We start from the raw sequence: 15,794 nt of genomic DNA, 5'->3' as shown, positions 1-15,794 counted from the left end.
CAACTCGATTATTTACTGACAAACTCAAACACCTGGGCTGCATCAGTTTGTTCTTTTAATCAATTCATCCACTGAAGTGCCAACCTTAGATAAATGAATAAAGTAATTGATACCATAAAGTAACAGAACTGTTTTTCACTTGTGATTTTCACATCCTGGGTCATGATGTTCAAAGACTTACCTCTTACCTGTGGAAAATGAGTGATGTTATGATATTCTATAATAATGAACTGACTAAAGAAATTACAGCAATACAATGCAACCACTTTAAATCATGTCCTCCAAGAGCAAGTTTATGGAAAGCTGTTCACTTCACATTGCTATGTGATGGAAAGCAGGTTATGAAACATTGTGTGTATGTATACATTTAAAGTAATGTATACATATAAAGCAGAGAAGGCAATGGCACCCCACTCCAGTACTCTTGCCTGGAAAATCCCATGGAAGGAGGAGCCTGGTGGGCTGCAGTCCATGGGGTCGCTACATGGGGTCGCTACAAGTCGGACACAACTGAGCGACTTCACTTTCACTTTTCACTTTCATGCATTGGAGGAGGAAATGGCAACCCACTCCAGTATTCTTGCCTGGAGAATCCCAGGGACAGGGGAGCCTGGTGGGCTGCCGTCTATGGGGTCATACAGAGTCGGATACGATTGAAGCGACTTAGCAGCAGCAGCAGCAGCATACATATAAAGTCTAGAATGATGTGAACCAAAACATTAATAGTTGTTTTCTTAGGACGGTGTTATATGCAATTTCTATTCTCTTCTTTTTAAAACAAAATTTCTTATACAGTTGGCAATTATCAAGTTTTACATTTTTAATTAGAGAAACATGAATTTGATTTTATATAAAAATATAAAGGGCAGTTAAGAGCTTTTGCATTTTCATACTGTTCATGAGCTTTGTTAAAATAAGACTTTATTGGATTATTTCCTAGAAAAATTCCTTTGGAGAAAACATTTCCTACCTCATTTCCTTTGTTTCCAGCACTAGACTTCATTTCCTTTGGCTGCTGTGGAAAAGGAAACAACAGTGTTTGGATGGAGAAGCATTATCGGCTAAATACAAGTTGGTTGTACCTATTATAGCGGTTTTCTTAGTCAGAATTTTGACTTCTAGAACAGTAAGCCAGATGTCTTCTAACACATTGAAACCTAACATAGCTGCCCAGATTCAACAGAAATAGCTTCCTGTTTTACCTCATGGGACACCACTTAAGGAAGTTTCGTTGAGATAAGGGAGCAAGCTGGTATAAGACTGTTTTTCAGCCACATTTTGGAAAGAGGAAATCATATTGGGATGTTTTAGAATATATTCAGCACTCCTCTGTACCTGGAAAGTATCATCTGAGCTAAGGCATGACAATTCTCAATGCCTATGAAATCATGTTTAACACACAGGCCTGGGGAAATAGACACGGGCCAGGATGCACATGGCGTGGTGAGCTATTAAATGCCATGAGAGGAGAAAACAACAAAATGTTCATGACATAGACTACTCGGTGGGAAAATAGGACGGAAAACAATGTGTACAATCTGATCCATTTAAAAAAAGAATATATACATATACATATTATATAGTGTAAGCGTTAGTCGCTCAGTCGTGTCCAACTCTTTGCGACCCCATGGACTGTGGCTCGCCAGGTTCTTTGGTCCTTGGAATTCTCCAGGCAAGAATACTGGAGTGGGTAGCCATTCCCTTCTCCAGAAGATCTTCCCAAGCCAGGGGTCAAACCCAGGTCTCCTGCATTGCAGGCAGATTCTTTCCTGTCTGAGCCACCAGGGAAGCTGTCTATATATGTACACACATATTTACATATATATATGAATGAAAATGCAAAAATAAGGATGTAAATAGTGTTATGTCAAGGTGTCAAGGTGTTGGGATCATATAGGTGGTTTTTAATTTTTAAAATTTTGCTTTGCTGATTTTCTATATTTGCTTTGGTATTAAAAAGTGATGAAAGGTATTATATAAAAGGTAATATATATGAAAATGCTTTGCAAATAGGAAAGCATCATGAAAACTAAAGTTTTGTTATTTTATATTTTATCCTTCCTGGAATAGAGACTCAACCACTTTTTGGTATGTTTCTTGTCCTTCCTTTTTCAAATGACTCTTTTGGAAGACGGGTATCTCTAAATTAAGAGCCTTTTATGGCTTCACTTATTAGCAAACATGGGCCATTATTGAAAGTTTCTTGAGAATAGGAATTGAACTTAAGCAAAAGAGTGCTAGTTGTAAAAATATATATATAATCACTCATCATTACATTTAATTCATTTAGTAGTCTCATACAGAGGGATTCAAGGATTCACACAAAAACAAAATAAAAACTGAACACCAGTATAAATATTTGTATGCAGCTATCTTTCAGTTAACATAAATTTTATCTTTTAGAAAGCAGATCTTTTGAGGCTGCTTCAGTGGTGTCCCAACATTCAGGTGAGGTACCTTCTCAATGCTAATAAGCCAGGTGAGTAACATGTTTTTTGCTAGACAAGCAATAGGACATTTGGAAATCTAAGAACTATGCAAAGAATTAGAAAGGAAGCAGGAAGAGAACTCTAGGTTAAGAGGAAGTGGTAAAACAAGAAGTAACAGGATGAGGCTGGGTCAGAAGCTTTCTAGAAATGCCAAGGCCAACTGTGTGCATCTCACACCCAAAACCATCCTATTTCCCCAAGCCAATTCTCCTAAAATGACAGAGCTTTTAGACAGACATGCCATTATTGGGTATCAATTGGGGAGATTTTAAAAATGAAGCCAGGAGTGCTTATCTACTTTAAGACATATTATCTCTGTCATCATGACCAAAATATTTTGACTAATTAAGACATATGTTTAGGTACAGCATCACCATTGTTAGGAACTCAGACCTTCTGAGTTAAGGTTCAATTTTTTTTTAACCACTTTTAATTCTTCAAAGATGGCATGTTTTATTTCTCAATATGATCCTTAATTCACATAAGAAACACTAAAGAACAAAACACATTAAATTATAAGGTCTATTAGTTTAGATGTGTCTGATTTGGAGGGGTGGGGGGGATCTTGGGTCATTTCACTGCTCAACTCACCAAATGTCGAAATTCTACAGACAGACTCCCGTTGGAAGATTCTTCAATGGACATGGCTTTGACATGAGTTCCACAAAGTACAAATCTTCGATTGCTAGAGAGGAAATCTTAGCTATTTACAATGGTCTCAGGTAAAAATGTATTTATGGGCACAACAAAAAAATTCTAAAGTAAATGTCTTACCTTAGAGTTGAAGCATTCCTGTAAAACCAAGAAGATTCTTTAAAATGAGTTATTTAATAGATCTAAAAAAAGATTTTTCTATGCAACTTTAGAGGATGAGGATAGTATATAAAATTTCATTTCATGTCTTTATAGTAAAATTTTTAAAGTCAGTCTTCATTGGAGTTCTGTTAAAGGTTTGAACTTTAAAGTCAAATATTGAAGTACACTGATATGTAATGTGAGAGAAGTAAATTTAAAAGTTAAAAATTATTCTATAAAATAAGGACAATTCTTCTTAAAAAGTCTTACAATTTCATGTTTCAAAATGAAATTAGAAACTTACTTGTCAATTGATGCTTTCACCTTTACCTGATAATTTAGTTCTGGTAATTTTATTAGCAGTCTGGAAAAAACACATAAAGAATTAAAGATAAAAATTTTCATGGCTAAAAGCCTTTTTATATTTAAAGATTTAAATACATTTATGCCACATATATATAAATCAAGCTCACATTATTTCCAGTCATGTTAGTGTGCTTTAAAAATGTCCAATTCCTCTTTACTTTGCCGTTTTACTAATATTGACATCACCCACTTAATAGAACACATATTTGGAAAGTATTTCCATATTGCTTCAGTTGATGTGTGTTGGATAATGCATTGGCTAGATCAGAAAAATAGCTATATATTTTGGCTAAAGCCTAAATTTGGGTTAGACATATAAATAGAAGAAAAAACTTTTGTAAATCTATTTATGTGGATTCATTTAATTCTCATATTATAAAAAAATGGTAAGCTTAGTAAAATTAAATGTTTTGATAACTGTTTTATGGTAAAATACTGAGAAAGACTAGGACTCTGATAGAATATGGAAAATTCCACTTCAAATACATTTGTAGGCTTTAAAGATATTACATGTAAGTAACAGCAAAAATTTTTTAACTGAAAAAGCCCTAACCTCACACAAACAAATGATTAAAGGTCAGAATTCCTTTAATTCTTTCAGGGATCACCTTCAGTTCAGTTCAGTCACTCAGTCGTGTCCGACTCTTTGCGACCCCATGAATCACAGCACGCCAGGCCTCCCTGTCCATCACAAACTCCCAGAGTTTACTCAAACTCATGCCCATCGAGTCGGTGATGCCATCCAGCCATCTCATCCTCTGTCATCCCCTTCTCCTCCTGCCCCCAATCCCTCCCAGCACCAGGGTCTTTTCCAATGAGTCAACTCTTCCCATGAGGTGGCCAAAGTATTAGAGTTTCATCTTCAGCATCAGTCCTTCCAATGAAAACCCAGGACTTATCTCTTTCAGGATGGACTGGTTGGACCTCCTTGCAGTCCAAGGGACTCTCAAGAGTCTTTTCCAACACCACAGTTCAAAAGCATCAATTTTTCAGTGCTCAGCTTTCTTCACAGTCCAACTCTCACATCCATACATGACCACTGGAAAAACTATAGCCTTGACCAGACGGACCTTTGCTGGCAAAGTAATGTCTCTGCTTTTTTATTTTTTTTTTTTGAATTTTTTTTCATTTATTTTTATTAGTTGGAGGCTAATTACTTTACAGTATTGTAGTGGTTTTTGCCATACATTGACATGTGTCTCTGCTTTTTAATATGCTATCTAGGTTGGTCATAACTTTCCTTCCAAGGAGGAAGCGTCTTTTAATTTCATGGCTACAGTCATCATCTGCAGTGATTTTGGAGCCCCCCAAAATAAAGTCTGACACTGTTTCCACTGTCTCCCCATCTATTTCCTATGAGGTGATGGGACCAGATGCCATGATCTTAGTTTTCTGAATGTTAAGCTTTAAGCCAACTTTTTCACTCTCCTCTTTCACTTTCATCAAGAGGCTTTTTAGTTCCTCTTCACTTTCTGCCATATGGGTGGTGTCATCTGCATTTCTGAGGTTATTGATATTTCTCCCGGCAATCTTGATTCCAGCTTGTGCTTCTTCCAGCCCAGCGTTTCTCATGATGCCCGGCATTTCTGCATATAAGTTAAATAAGCAGGGTGACAATATACAGCCTTGACGTACTCCTTTTCCTATTTGGAAGCAGTCTGTTGTTCCATGTCCAGTTCTAACTGTTGCTTCCTGACCTGCATACAGGCTTCTCAAGAGGCAGGGCAGGTGTCTGGCGGTACCTCCTTAGCTTTCCCCGATTTTTCTAAGCTGTGCCCTCTGACATAACCTCTCTGCAGGTTCAGTTCAGTTACAGAGGTATTCATTCCGTCATTCACTTACTCATTCATTTACACGTACACTCATCCCAAACATTGTTTATTCACTCAGCTGCACTGGGCTTCTTATATAAACCCAATACAGCCCCTGGCAGTGGGAAACTGGCATAATGAAGATTAAGGAAGGAGCAGAGTAGACATGGAGATACATCACAGGAAGAAGTCCAGCTAAACAGATGAAATTTAAAGGATGGTGATAAGCAACTGATTGACATTCGAGAAATATAATCACAGATAACAAACAACCCAAACAAAACAAAAAGAATGTATCAAGGTTTCTTAAAAATCCTGCCAGAATTGGTTTTGGGGTTTGGGATATAATGATATAGCTGCTGCTAGTGAGGAAGTCATATGAAGTAAGATGAAATGATTTCCCTTTTTGCCTTCCTCTCTATCCTGGATCAGGAAGGATCTGACGCACTGCTAACTGCTGACGACAAAAGGGAGTCCCATGTCACCTCTTTCCTTTGAAATAGGAGGATGGAATGCTTTGGTAGAGTGGGGTTTTAGGAAAAATCTTGAATACTAAGTAAAGAATCAGCTGTCAAGACAATGGGGGAACTGGGTACAGAAAAGAAGAATGGGGACTGAACAGCTAGATGGAAGAGGAGGGCAGAATACCCTTGCCAGGCACTAACGGTCTATGGCTCTGGCAGTCAGTTTAAACAGCATGCTAGGTGATGCCCATTCAAGGACCTCTTCCACTCAGAGTTCTTTGCTGAGCAAGCCTACTTATCTTCCCTTTTGCCCCAGAGAACATCTTGGACTGAATATATCATATAGGGGTGTCTCAAGGGAAAGCAGGATATATGCACCACCCTTCTATCCTATTTCCCTTTAGTGTTACAATTTTCTGGGCTGTATAGAGATGTGGGGATGAGAAAGGAATACATTTGAAAATTATAAAATTTTAAAAAGGAACCGGGTTTCTGCCTTTTATTTTTGTTTCTTAGTGTTGTGGTGCAAATTCACACAAAGGAAATGATTCAGAATTTCAAGTAGGGTTTCTGAAATGCAAATGAAAGACAGATGCCTTCCTTTTAAAAATGAAGTTCCTAGGTGATGGATGTCAACTAAACTTATTGAAATCATCATTATGCCATTTATGCACATTAAGTCTTTATGTTTAAACTTATACAGTGTTGTATGTTAATATGTCTCGATAAAATGAAACTGAACTAAAAGTGGAGTTTCAACAGTGACCTGTGACCAGGGATGCTATCATGGGATCTTAACTACCATCTACCATGGCATCACAACCTCTTGTACTGGTCTGGAATTTCAGTTTTCCAGAGATGACCTAGTGATTAGGAATTTAAAGCTTTGGGACTTAGAGACTGAGGCATGATGAAAATCTTTGAAAGTCTGAAGTCAAACTCATTATTTTAAAACTGTCATTAGGAAAGTTGTATGTGTTAGTTTGCTCATGAAAATGAAAAGAAGCACATACATAGATAAAGTTGCAACAACATAATCATTTCTCTTTAAATCAAGTACATAATAAGGATGTGCTGGAAATCATGGTGTTGAGAGTTTTCATGGAAAATTCAATAAGCTAGTTTCTGGGTGATCACAGGTAAAGAGTTTGCCACTATATGACTGGATAGGATATTTGAACCTTCCAACCTGTCCCAATCTATCTTCTCGATTCTCTCTCCCTGCTCCCCATGCTTATAGAACAGTGACTCCTTATTTTAGAAAGTCCTTATTTCTGATAGTTTCACTCTCACACCCCTGCTCTTCCCTCAAGGTCCTTCCTCACAGTGACTGCAAGGCATTCTCTAGGCTCCCCAGTCTTCTCTCAAGTCAATCTTCTGAGCAGTTAATCCCATGTCATCCGAAACTGTGATTTCATACTTTCATGCTAATAACTCTCATGTCCTCATCTTCATTGTTCCACTCTTTATAAGCAGGGCTCTCACCTTAATATTTCTGTGGGTATTTAATTTACCACAGTTGGGCATGCAGGAGGCACTCAATAAAGAATAGCTGCATGAAAGCCACATTGAAAGAAATGAGCCTTAATTACACATTGACCATAGTACCATAAATATGAAACAATAGAATACATTCTGCCTACCTTAGCTTTACAGTAAACTGGATGAGAGTCTTAAGTACCATTGGCCTCTGAGGGTGGGTTGGCATGCATGGCTGTCGTTCAACCACAAATGAGCTGGGGTCAAAGGAAGTAAAGCGTGTCATTTGAAAACACTGAAGACATTGACAGGCTGAAAACCATACAGTAACAGGATGCTGTCCTCTTATAAAATCCAAATTTTCTACACTTATAAGACATTCAAACTCCCATTAGGCTCAAATCTCTCCAAGACTTCACATAAATAATTACCAAGAGATGGGAAATGCCTAAAGATTTCCCTAAGTAACAACAGTAAATAATTCTTAATTATTATGTTTAGGTCAAGAAGAAAAGCCCCAGTCTCTTTTTATCATAATAAACATCAAGCAGAAAGTTAATTTCATGCCATTTTTGACCTAGATATCAGGATTTCTGGTACACAGTAATATTTTTTTCTTTAGATGAGCTTATAAACATAAACATATTCTCCACCCTTCATTTCTTGAATATGTATTGATACTTGAGTAGAAATCCTTGAAATCTTTTTTCTAAAATATGAAAAATGAACTTTGGGTGGGCAGCGTGGTCACTCATGAAAAACTGGGTTAAGTGATAGAAGAAGTATTGATGAATAAACAGTGATGAGTAAAAAATGTTTCTGGAACTCTCTGGAGCTTTATTCACTGCACCCTAAAGCTCACTGTTGAACACTTCTCTCCCATTCCTTCACCTGAACACCAAAAGCCAACCAGGGTGTCCTCCCAACTACACAGAACTGAAGCTGCCAGGAGGCATCTAAATGGATAACACTTGACTAACTCTCTTTTTTTAAGCTGAAGTATAGTTGATGTACAATTTGTTTAAGTTATGGGTGTAGAGCAAAGCGTTGACTTACTTCTTAAAGAGGTTGTAGATCAAGAAGGTGACTCTTTCTAGCAGATGTGCTCTTTGCAATGGGATGGGATCTCCTTCGTATGTCATTTTCGTAGATTGCTCCTCTAATTTCTCCAACTGCCTTCTGAGTTGGAACAGACTTTCTGCCAACAGTGTAAAGCTATTGAACAGTCAATGAAAAATGCAGATAGTTTTTTTCTACTAAACTCCACCATTTAAACTATTTAGCAAGTATTACTAAATAATTATTAAATTAATTGGTAATTTAATTCCATTAGATTAGTGACAGTGTTTTTTTGTGTTTATTTTCCTTACTCAGCTTTTCTCTGAAATGCTTGATGGATGTTAACTGTTTTCAATGTTTTAAATTTTTTACCTTCAGTTTTAGACAAGAAATCATTTAGAAAATTTTGTGAATGTCTGGATTCAAATTCCTTTGTTTTTAAAGTATTTTTATGTATTTGGCTTCACTGGGTCTTAGTTGTGACACACAGGGTCTTTAGTTGCAGCATATGGGAATTAGTTCCCCAACCAGGGATCAAATCCCGGCCCCCTGCATTGGGAGCACAGAGTCTTAGCCACCGGATCACTAGGAAAGTCCCCCCAAATTCTTTTTAATTATCTTTTTAAAAAAGTCTATTAGACACATATATTTTTAAAAGATGGTACTCACTAAAGGGCAAAGAGAGCAAATTCAAAACTTTAAAAATACATCTTATGAAGAATCTTATGTGTAAGAATACTGATGGAAAAAATAATGTGACCCCCCATATATATTTATACAAGTCCTAAGTATTAACCAAAAGATTGTCAATGGACCTTTCTGAAGAAAATTATCTGCTTAGAGTTTTACACCTTGGATCTCACTTAAGAAATGGAGGTGGCAGCTTGGGCTGGAAGTCTGGGAAAGGGGGAGATTGAAAGGCATGCAGAAAGGGCCTCCAACTAAGAGGAGGCAGAAGTCTCATCACACTTACTAAGTCCATGTGCCCTGACAGCAGCTCTTTCTAAAGTTTATTCCCCATAACATGGTAGAAAGAAGTGTCAACCCCTTACTGAATTTGGTATAAGCACCATTTCTGCTCTGCTCTCTATTCCTCCCTTTGTTATCTTGTTTTCACAACAGTGAGGTTAGTAAATCAAAATATTTCCCCAAGGAAATCAATAAATTTTTAAAAGCACCCAATTACTTTTCTTGAGAAGTAGTCCTGGAGTGCAGAGTTTTTAGTGCAAGTGTGCCCAGTTTCTATGTGTTTTCATCGCATTGGATTGCACCCCTGGAAAGCAATTTTCGATTCAATCAAAAAATTTCCTTCTTTTTCATTATATTTTCTAATTGCTCCTTCACTCAGAGAATTTTCTTTTGCACTGATGAAGGGGGAAACCCTATAAACCTCTGTTTAGTACAAAGGATAATATCTGTACATGATTGCGTGCATGTGTACACTGGCAGCGGATGCCATATTGTATTAGGCACTTGAGATTTGTCATTTATCTACAAAAACAGATCACTTTGTTAAAAACACAAAATTAATGCTTAGTTTTATGTTGACATCTTAAGATACACATTTTAAAAATGAGATAGAGTGTTTGAAGCCAGTGCTGCTCATGCTTTTCAAGAAAGTGTATTTATTGATGATTTGAAAAAAATTCATTTGAGTCTTTTAAGACTGACATATTGACATATTATATAGGAGAAAATAAGCAATTCTTATGCATTCTACAGATTTCTGTAGATGCTTTATTTTTCTCCCCAAAGGAATGGGAATTAAGAACACTTAGACAATTACATCTATTTGTATTCAAGAGTTCCAGCTGCTCATAAGCCATCAACAAGCTGAATGAACTGAGCTGAGGTCTAAGCCTGCATTCTCCAGCTCAGTGACACTGAAGCTGTGTGTGTATTTCCTGTGGTTTTCACTAGAAACTAAAGTCAGCGCGTTTTACCAGTTTTGAAGCTGGTCAAGCCCATTGTGGAGTGGACCTCCAATGCAGGCGATTTGCTGTCGCCTCTTCCAGTCTTGCAGCTCCTCCACCAGCATGCTGTTCATTAACAAGTCCGTCTCATTCACTATTTGTGTCATCTTACTCAGGGCTTCCTAAAAACAAAAGTGACTACTGAGAAGATTCTTTTGACAACACAACCGAAGTCAGTCACAATTCAATCTAGAAAACAGTCTGCCTAACCTGGGAGATAAAACTTTGGGTTAAAATTTTGACCAAATATTTTACCAAATACTACCTTCTATTTGCCATAGGACTACCTTTTCACATAATTAAATTATTGCAATTCAATAACATCATGAAGAAAAAACTATGATCACAGTTAACATTCTCATAATATCTCACAGAAGTCTCATATCATTAATATAAATATGTTGAATTTGTAACTCCTGTGACAATATTGAATCCTGTAGTCATAAAAGCCATTTATTTGCTTCTTAAAAAGCCATTTATAAATTAAATTTACATTCTTATAAATATCTTAATGCATTAATTCTTAAATGTACTGACTAAAATTTGAGCCTCTCTCTGTTAGTTTTTGGGCTTCTCAGTTGGCCCGAGTAAAGAATCTGCCTGCTAATGCAGGAGACTTAAGAGACGCAGGCTTGATCCCTGAGTTGGGAAGATCGCTGGAGGAGGGCACAGCAACCCTCTCCAGTAATCTCGCCTGGAGAACCCCATGGACAGACAGAGGAGCCTGGCCCAGCTGTAGTTCATAGGGTCACAAAGAGTCAGACACAACTCAAGCATAGCACACACACATTAGTTTTTATTACCACTTTATCTGGGTTTGGGGAAGCATAGTGGAAGAGGATAATTTTCAAAGGCTTAGGGATTAGAAGATGTGAATTTCTACCCTGGCTTGGCCACAGGCTATGTAAATTTGAGCAAGTCATTTTACTTTGCTTTCTCATCTATACAGTCAGATGAATGGACTGAATTATTTCTGAGGTTCCCCTTCTCCTTAAAATCTTAAGATAGCATGCATAAAATGTATAGCATAGATTCATTATGTACAAAAGTATTGAGCTTATCTTGGGTTAAATATTTACATATTTAAAATCTGATATATAGTTGTTTAAGTTTACAATTGATTTAGGGTGAAAATATTTGTGCTTACACAAATTCCTGCACAAAAAAGTGAAACCAAACTTATATAAATAAACTATCGATTTCAGTAACTGGTTAATTTCAGTTGTGTCTCTTTCCAAAGAGAGGTAGAATTGAAATAGAGATATTTCCCCTCTTTTAAAATATTTTATTGAGCCAGAAAAATATTCTTCTTCTCCTTGGGAAGAGATGAGATTGAATATGTTCAGGATTCAGTGGACTATCCTGAAATCTACAAAATTATTTAGTATAATGTCATTTCTCATAATAGAAACTGGGACACATTTCTGCAATAAAATTTTAGTAGTCATCAAGTAATATCTTAATTATACATATACAGTAGAACCCATCTCAGCATATTAAGTACAGCAACTAAAACAGTCATGTCTGAAATAATGGCAAATAAAAACTGGGTAAAATGTTCACCTTGAAATTAATGGTAGCTATAGTACAGGTCTGCCTCCAATGCAGGAGACCCGGGTTCAATCCCTGGGTTGGGAAGATCCCCTGGAGAAGGAAATGGTAACCCACTCCAGTATTCTTGCCTGGAGAATCCCATGGACGGAGGAGCCTGGTAGGCTACAGTCTACGGGGTCGCAAAGAGTCAGACACGACTGAGCGACTTCACTTTCACTTTCTTCTATAGTACAGGTACCACATGAGCAGAATAAATAGACTCTAGAGAGAGTCTGATTTGTAAACTTAGGTAGAGAAGCATGGCAAACAGTATGATACTCGTCCTAGAAACACTGCATAAATGGAATTGATAAAATCAAAGAGCTTCATTTCAGTAGGACTAGATGCAGAAAAAGGAGAAAAGTAGACAAAAGGCCAAATTAGAGTTCTTCACTAGCCTTTCTTTTGAAGTCCAGGCTGTTCAGCATTTCCTGCAGAGTTAGAACTTCCTGATTCATTAGGGCACTGTTCTTGTCACCCTGGTCTGTGAAGAAGAGATCAGATTTAGAGCCCTCTCCAAGGAAAAGGTCTCTGTCCTGAAAGCCAAGCTGGCTGTATCCTGCCACCCTAAGATCCAGGATGTAAGAGCAGAAATGGGGCCATTAGTGATGAGCTTGGAAGTAAATCCCTGACTGCTCATATTGCCAGGAAGGATTACATCCAAGCATGCCAGAGATGAACTCTATCTTATAGACCTTGAGAGAACACCATTCTTCACAGTATTCCTTGTAGGGGCCGGGAGAGAGGAGATACAACGTTTTTATAACAGATTCTTCATTAGATCATCTCTACGTTGATAATGACCTTGGCTGGTTGGCATGTGTAAGAAAAGAAGGGGTCTTTGTGCCCATGATTAAATCATATTGACCCCTCCTGATGTCTTGACTCAATCTCCTGCAAGGGTTGTACTTTTATACACAGTCTCATGAACTAATAATGACTAAATCCTTTAATTTCTCTTTTTCTTTGCAAAACAAGCTAGACTCACAGTGAAACCAGAAGTGGGAGTTGCAAATGAAGAAAAATCTCTGGCTGAAAAAACCCCAAATGATTTATCCTCTTAAATGGAAAAAGTACAAGAAACATCATATTGTTTAATTTTAACTTAAAAATGTGTTGGTATATAGTAAGTGACTATTTATACCAACTGTTCATGTATCTAAATGAAGGCCTAACTGTTCATATATCTAAATGAAGGCCTGGAACACTGATAGGGCTTCAGTAATTGTGAAGAAGAGGCTCTTGAACAATGCTGTGGCAAATTTCTCCACAAAATAGCACTGGTCTCCAAGTATTTCTGGCTGTATTAATTCACAAATTCACTAACTCCTAGATCCCATGTATAGCACACTCTTGCTTAGACAGCATTTTATCAACTCAAAACTTAATTAGCTAATACTTTTCATTCTTCACCAGCAAGGATATAACTTGTTTCCCATGTATCTTTCATTTCACTTAAAACATTTCCTTTCACTTATAACCAATAAAATAAATACTTGGTGATTAAAGTGATAAAATAATCATTTTTATTCTTCATACTGCTTATGAAGTACTGAAAGATATTAAAGTAACTAATTGTAACATAAGTTCAAAATAATGTTATTGTTATAATGTATTTTATTGTATTCTAATTAATAAAATTGGTAGTTCACATATGAAATTTAGAGTGAGGCTGCTTTCAATGAACTGTAATGGTTGATTAAATGTGCAGTTGTTCTAAACCTTTTTAAGGTCATGGACCCCTTTGATAATCTGGTGAAACCTGTGTTGTGTGAATTTCTCCAAAGGAAAAAAATTTGTACATACAAACAATTATGCATGCACAAAAATTGTATACACAATTGTGCATACAAATTCATGAACATACTTATAATCATAACATAATAATAATCAACATTTCATGGGAGTCAAGATATCCTGAAGGTGCCAGGAGAACATGTCACATCTCACCTATGCCAGGAAAAACTAATATCCTCTCTTTTAAATATTAGATAGGAAGTTAATAAGCATTTGATCACAATCATCCATATTACTTCCTTCCAGATAAATTTTAAGCTAGCATTTCAATAGTTAAGGATGATTTTGTAAATCATCTATAAAAAGAATTTATATCTAATGTGTTTTTAAAAATTATTTTACAATAATTTTAGAATTGCTAGAAGTTACGAAAAATAGTATAGAGTTCCCATATAGACTTCACACAGCTTCCTCTAATGTCTTACATAACCATAGTACAATGGTCAAAGCCAGTAGATTAACACTGGTACAGTCCTATTAACTAATCTAGACCTGATTAAAATTTCTCTAATTGTTCTATTAATTGCAGCACACTTTTAGTGACCAATCTATTATTACTTGTAAATCTTAGATCTTTGCAAATATTCTCATTCTTTCCTTACATTTCTTTAAAAACACCTAATTGTAAACAACCTCAATATTTAACCACAAAGAAATAGTGAAATAAATTGCAGTGTCCTTACATTTGGATATTTATATAATTATTGAAATTATGTGTGTGAAGATTTTTTTTAATGTGAGGAAATATGTAAAATAAAAGTTTAGCTTAAAATACTATTCAAAAACTACATGCAAGATGATTTCATTTTTTGTAAATAAATCTCTGTGGATGTATTTTGAACATGTAGGCAAAGGCTGGAAGAAAATATACTAACATTTTAATGGTGTTATATACCTAGATAGCAGAATTTTGTGTGATTTTTAAATTTTGTAATTTTTTTCTACTTTCCCTACAGTGAATAACATTTCTACTTTTAATTTTAAAAATTATAGTAAAAAACTCACCTAGAGATAATATAGTAATTTCCTGATCATAATAGACAATTATTATTCCTTTTCTTAGTTGTAATAACAATATTTTGATTCTACAGGAAAATGTTCTTAGCTTTTGGAGAACCATTCTGATATAGGGGTTATTTCTCATGAGCTTTATAATTTGAATGGTTGGTGAAAAATACATATTTATATGAAGAGAAAAGGAGGAAGTAAACTAAATTCTCTTCTCCTGCATCCTCTCTTCAAAAAAAGGAGATTAATTTATCAATTATTTCAGGAAAGAAGAAACCCTAGTCATGTCCCTTTGTGGAATTGTAGACAAAACAAAAACTTACCCATTGTCTGAATTGTTTTATACCTGTAATCAAATTCATCTTGTAGATCTTCTAAATATTTGGTGTCTTGTTCTGTCATCTTTTTACAAAAGAAAACATACTCTGTTGTTGCAATTAATCGTGCCAATGAAACAATACCATCCATTATCAGTATTTCAAAATACACTGTTTAGTGCTTCCAATCTACAGTAATATCCCAAACTAATTATATATTATAGAACCACAATTTCTAAAGAGCTAATTCCCATGAAAACAGAATAGCTCTGGAAGAACCAGACTGAAGTTGCTCTTCCATTTTCTCTTCCTGAGTGTTTGCAAATTTCAGCATCATGTCTCTCATTTCTCAGTAAATTCCAAATGATGCTAACATCTTTTTTATATAATGGGTACTTTATCCACTTAGCTCCACATAGCTCTGTATTAATGTACCAACTATCTTTTTGTTTAAAGTCTCCTTTATCAAAGGATATAGTTTATGACAATACAGTCTAAAATTTTTCCTCTCTACCTCTTAGAAAATATTTATGCCTCCTCTGTGTCTCCTCTTCATTTCTGTCTTTGAGATTTTTGCTTTTACTCTTCCCCAAATCTAGTGATGTTTTCTGCTCAGACATAAAGATGTCAGAATCTAAGCTAA

The 15,794-nt window shown here is 36.0% G+C and overlaps 1 protein-coding gene across 3 annotated transcripts in view; it reads right to left on the bottom strand.

Annotated features, from left to right (window-relative positions):
* STAT4 (signal transducer and activator of transcription 4) overlaps positions 1–15,794 on the bottom strand; it is a 99,189-nt gene that overhangs the window by 22,134 nt on the left and 61,261 nt on the right. Inside the window, exons 6-14 of one of the 3 annotated variants that reach the window (XM_043910541.1) lie at positions 15,158–15,236; positions 12,428–12,513; positions 10,407–10,558; positions 8,461–8,619; positions 7,569–7,661; positions 3,589–3,648; positions 3,264–3,281; positions 3,081–3,174; positions 971–1,012 (exon numbers count right to left, since the gene is read on the bottom strand). In XM_043910541.1, coding sequence (XP_043766476.1) covers positions 971–1,012; positions 3,081–3,174; positions 3,264–3,281; positions 3,589–3,648; positions 7,569–7,661; positions 8,461–8,619; positions 10,407–10,558; positions 12,428–12,513; positions 15,158–15,236 — 783 coding nt within the window. Of the gene's footprint in view, positions 1–970; positions 1,016–3,080; positions 3,175–3,263; positions 3,282–3,588; positions 3,649–7,568; positions 7,662–8,460; positions 8,620–10,406; positions 10,559–12,427; positions 12,514–15,157; positions 15,237–15,794 lie in introns of all 3 variants that reach the window. The other 2 variants (XM_043910540.1, XM_043910542.1) reach the window with 2 other exon arrangements.

This window comes from Cervus elaphus, chromosome 8 (genome assembly GCF_910594005.1).
Source record: "Cervus elaphus chromosome 8, mCerEla1.1, whole genome shotgun sequence".
Classification (NCBI taxonomy): domain Eukaryota; kingdom Metazoa; phylum Chordata; class Mammalia; order Artiodactyla; family Cervidae; genus Cervus; species Cervus elaphus.
The sequence above is the reverse complement of the archived record's forward strand: the minus strand, read 5'-3'. Positions and strand labels throughout refer to the sequence as shown.